Genomic DNA, 1,209 nt, shown 5'->3' on the forward strand with positions numbered 1-1,209 from the left:
CTTCTATCCGCCAGTGGCTGGGTCACGGGAACGCTTGAACTTCAACTGTACCTTCTATAACCTCGGTATACTAATCTCTACCAATATTATAAGGAGGAAAGATTTGTATTTTTGTATGTATTGAAATAACAAAAAAAAAGTACTAGAACGATTTTAAAAATTCTTTCACCGTTTAAAAGCTATGTTATAAGTGAGTAACATAATCTATATGTTTTTATTATTTTATAATTTGACGCCAGCGAAGTTGCCAGCAACAGCTGTTTATGCTATAAAATCGATACTTAACAAAAAAATCTGGTCAAACACCTTTTGTCACAAAACTCTTATTTATTTTTTAACTATTGTCAGCGATTTCAATCGCACGTAATTAAAAAAAAAACTACTCCCAAATTAAAAAAAATGCAACAGCAAATGTTCTTCTCAAACTATGATCTACATCAGTGCTAAATTACATCCAGATCCGTTAAGCATTTTTAAAGATAGTAACAAACATCCATCCATTCACACTTTCGCAATGTTCTTGTAATATTTACTAATTATGGCAATTATATTTTAGATATTTAATTAGTTTTTAGTTTGGATATAAATATCGTAATCAGCTCAGATACCAAGGAAATTAGTTTAGCTCACAATGTGATCAAAAAAGTTTATTATTAAGAACCTACCATTTGAAATCCTTCAACAGTTCATCAAGGCTACCTTCAACCTCTTTTAAAGTATCATTCAAATACTTTAACTTGATGAGTATTTTTCTTCTATCTCTTTCTGCAATTATATTATCTGCGGTTGCATTTTCACTGGCTTCATCCACAGCGGTTGCATTTCCACTATCATTTTCTGCATCAACATTCTCACTTGTATTTACTGCGGTTATATTTTCTGCAGAATCGTTCACCGCAGTCCCATTTTCATCCTGCGGCAACGATTCATTAGAACTACTTGAGGAATCTTCGTTTTTCTCTGCAGCATTTGTACTTGTACTGCCTGAAACAAATTTATTGCATTGATATTACAAGTGACCGCTATTTTATGGACCTCTACAATAATACAAACTTACCACCACATTGATTACAAAAATCGATATCATTGTTTCCTTCAGCCTCCATTGCACTAATAATGCTATTCATTTCTGCTATCTGAGCATTACTTGCAGGCTCTGTCTCCTCCTGAGTCTCCGTTTCTTGTTCTTGAGTCTCTACAGGTCGTTGG

The 1,209-nt window shown here is 33.4% G+C and overlaps 1 protein-coding gene across 1 annotated transcript; it reads right to left on the reverse strand.

Moving 5' to 3' along the window:
- Positions 1-622: 622 nt before the first annotated feature.
- Positions 623-1,203, reverse strand: LOC106106082. Its single transcript, XM_013286611.1, has 2 exons — positions 1,058-1,203; positions 623-984 (listed from the first exon to the last, which is right to left on the reverse strand). Exons 1-2 carry the CDS (start codon positions 1,125-1,127, stop codon positions 662-664), a joined length of 393 nt encoding a protein of 130 aa, XP_013142065.1. The 5' UTR covers positions 1,128-1,203; the 3' UTR covers positions 623-661.
- Between the last annotated feature and the right edge of the window lie 6 nt (positions 1,204-1,209).

Source organism: Papilio polytes, unplaced genomic scaffold, assembly GCF_000836215.1.
Source record: "Papilio polytes unplaced genomic scaffold, Ppol_1.0 DF822460.1, whole genome shotgun sequence".
Taxonomy (NCBI): domain Eukaryota; kingdom Metazoa; phylum Arthropoda; class Insecta; order Lepidoptera; family Papilionidae; genus Papilio; species Papilio polytes.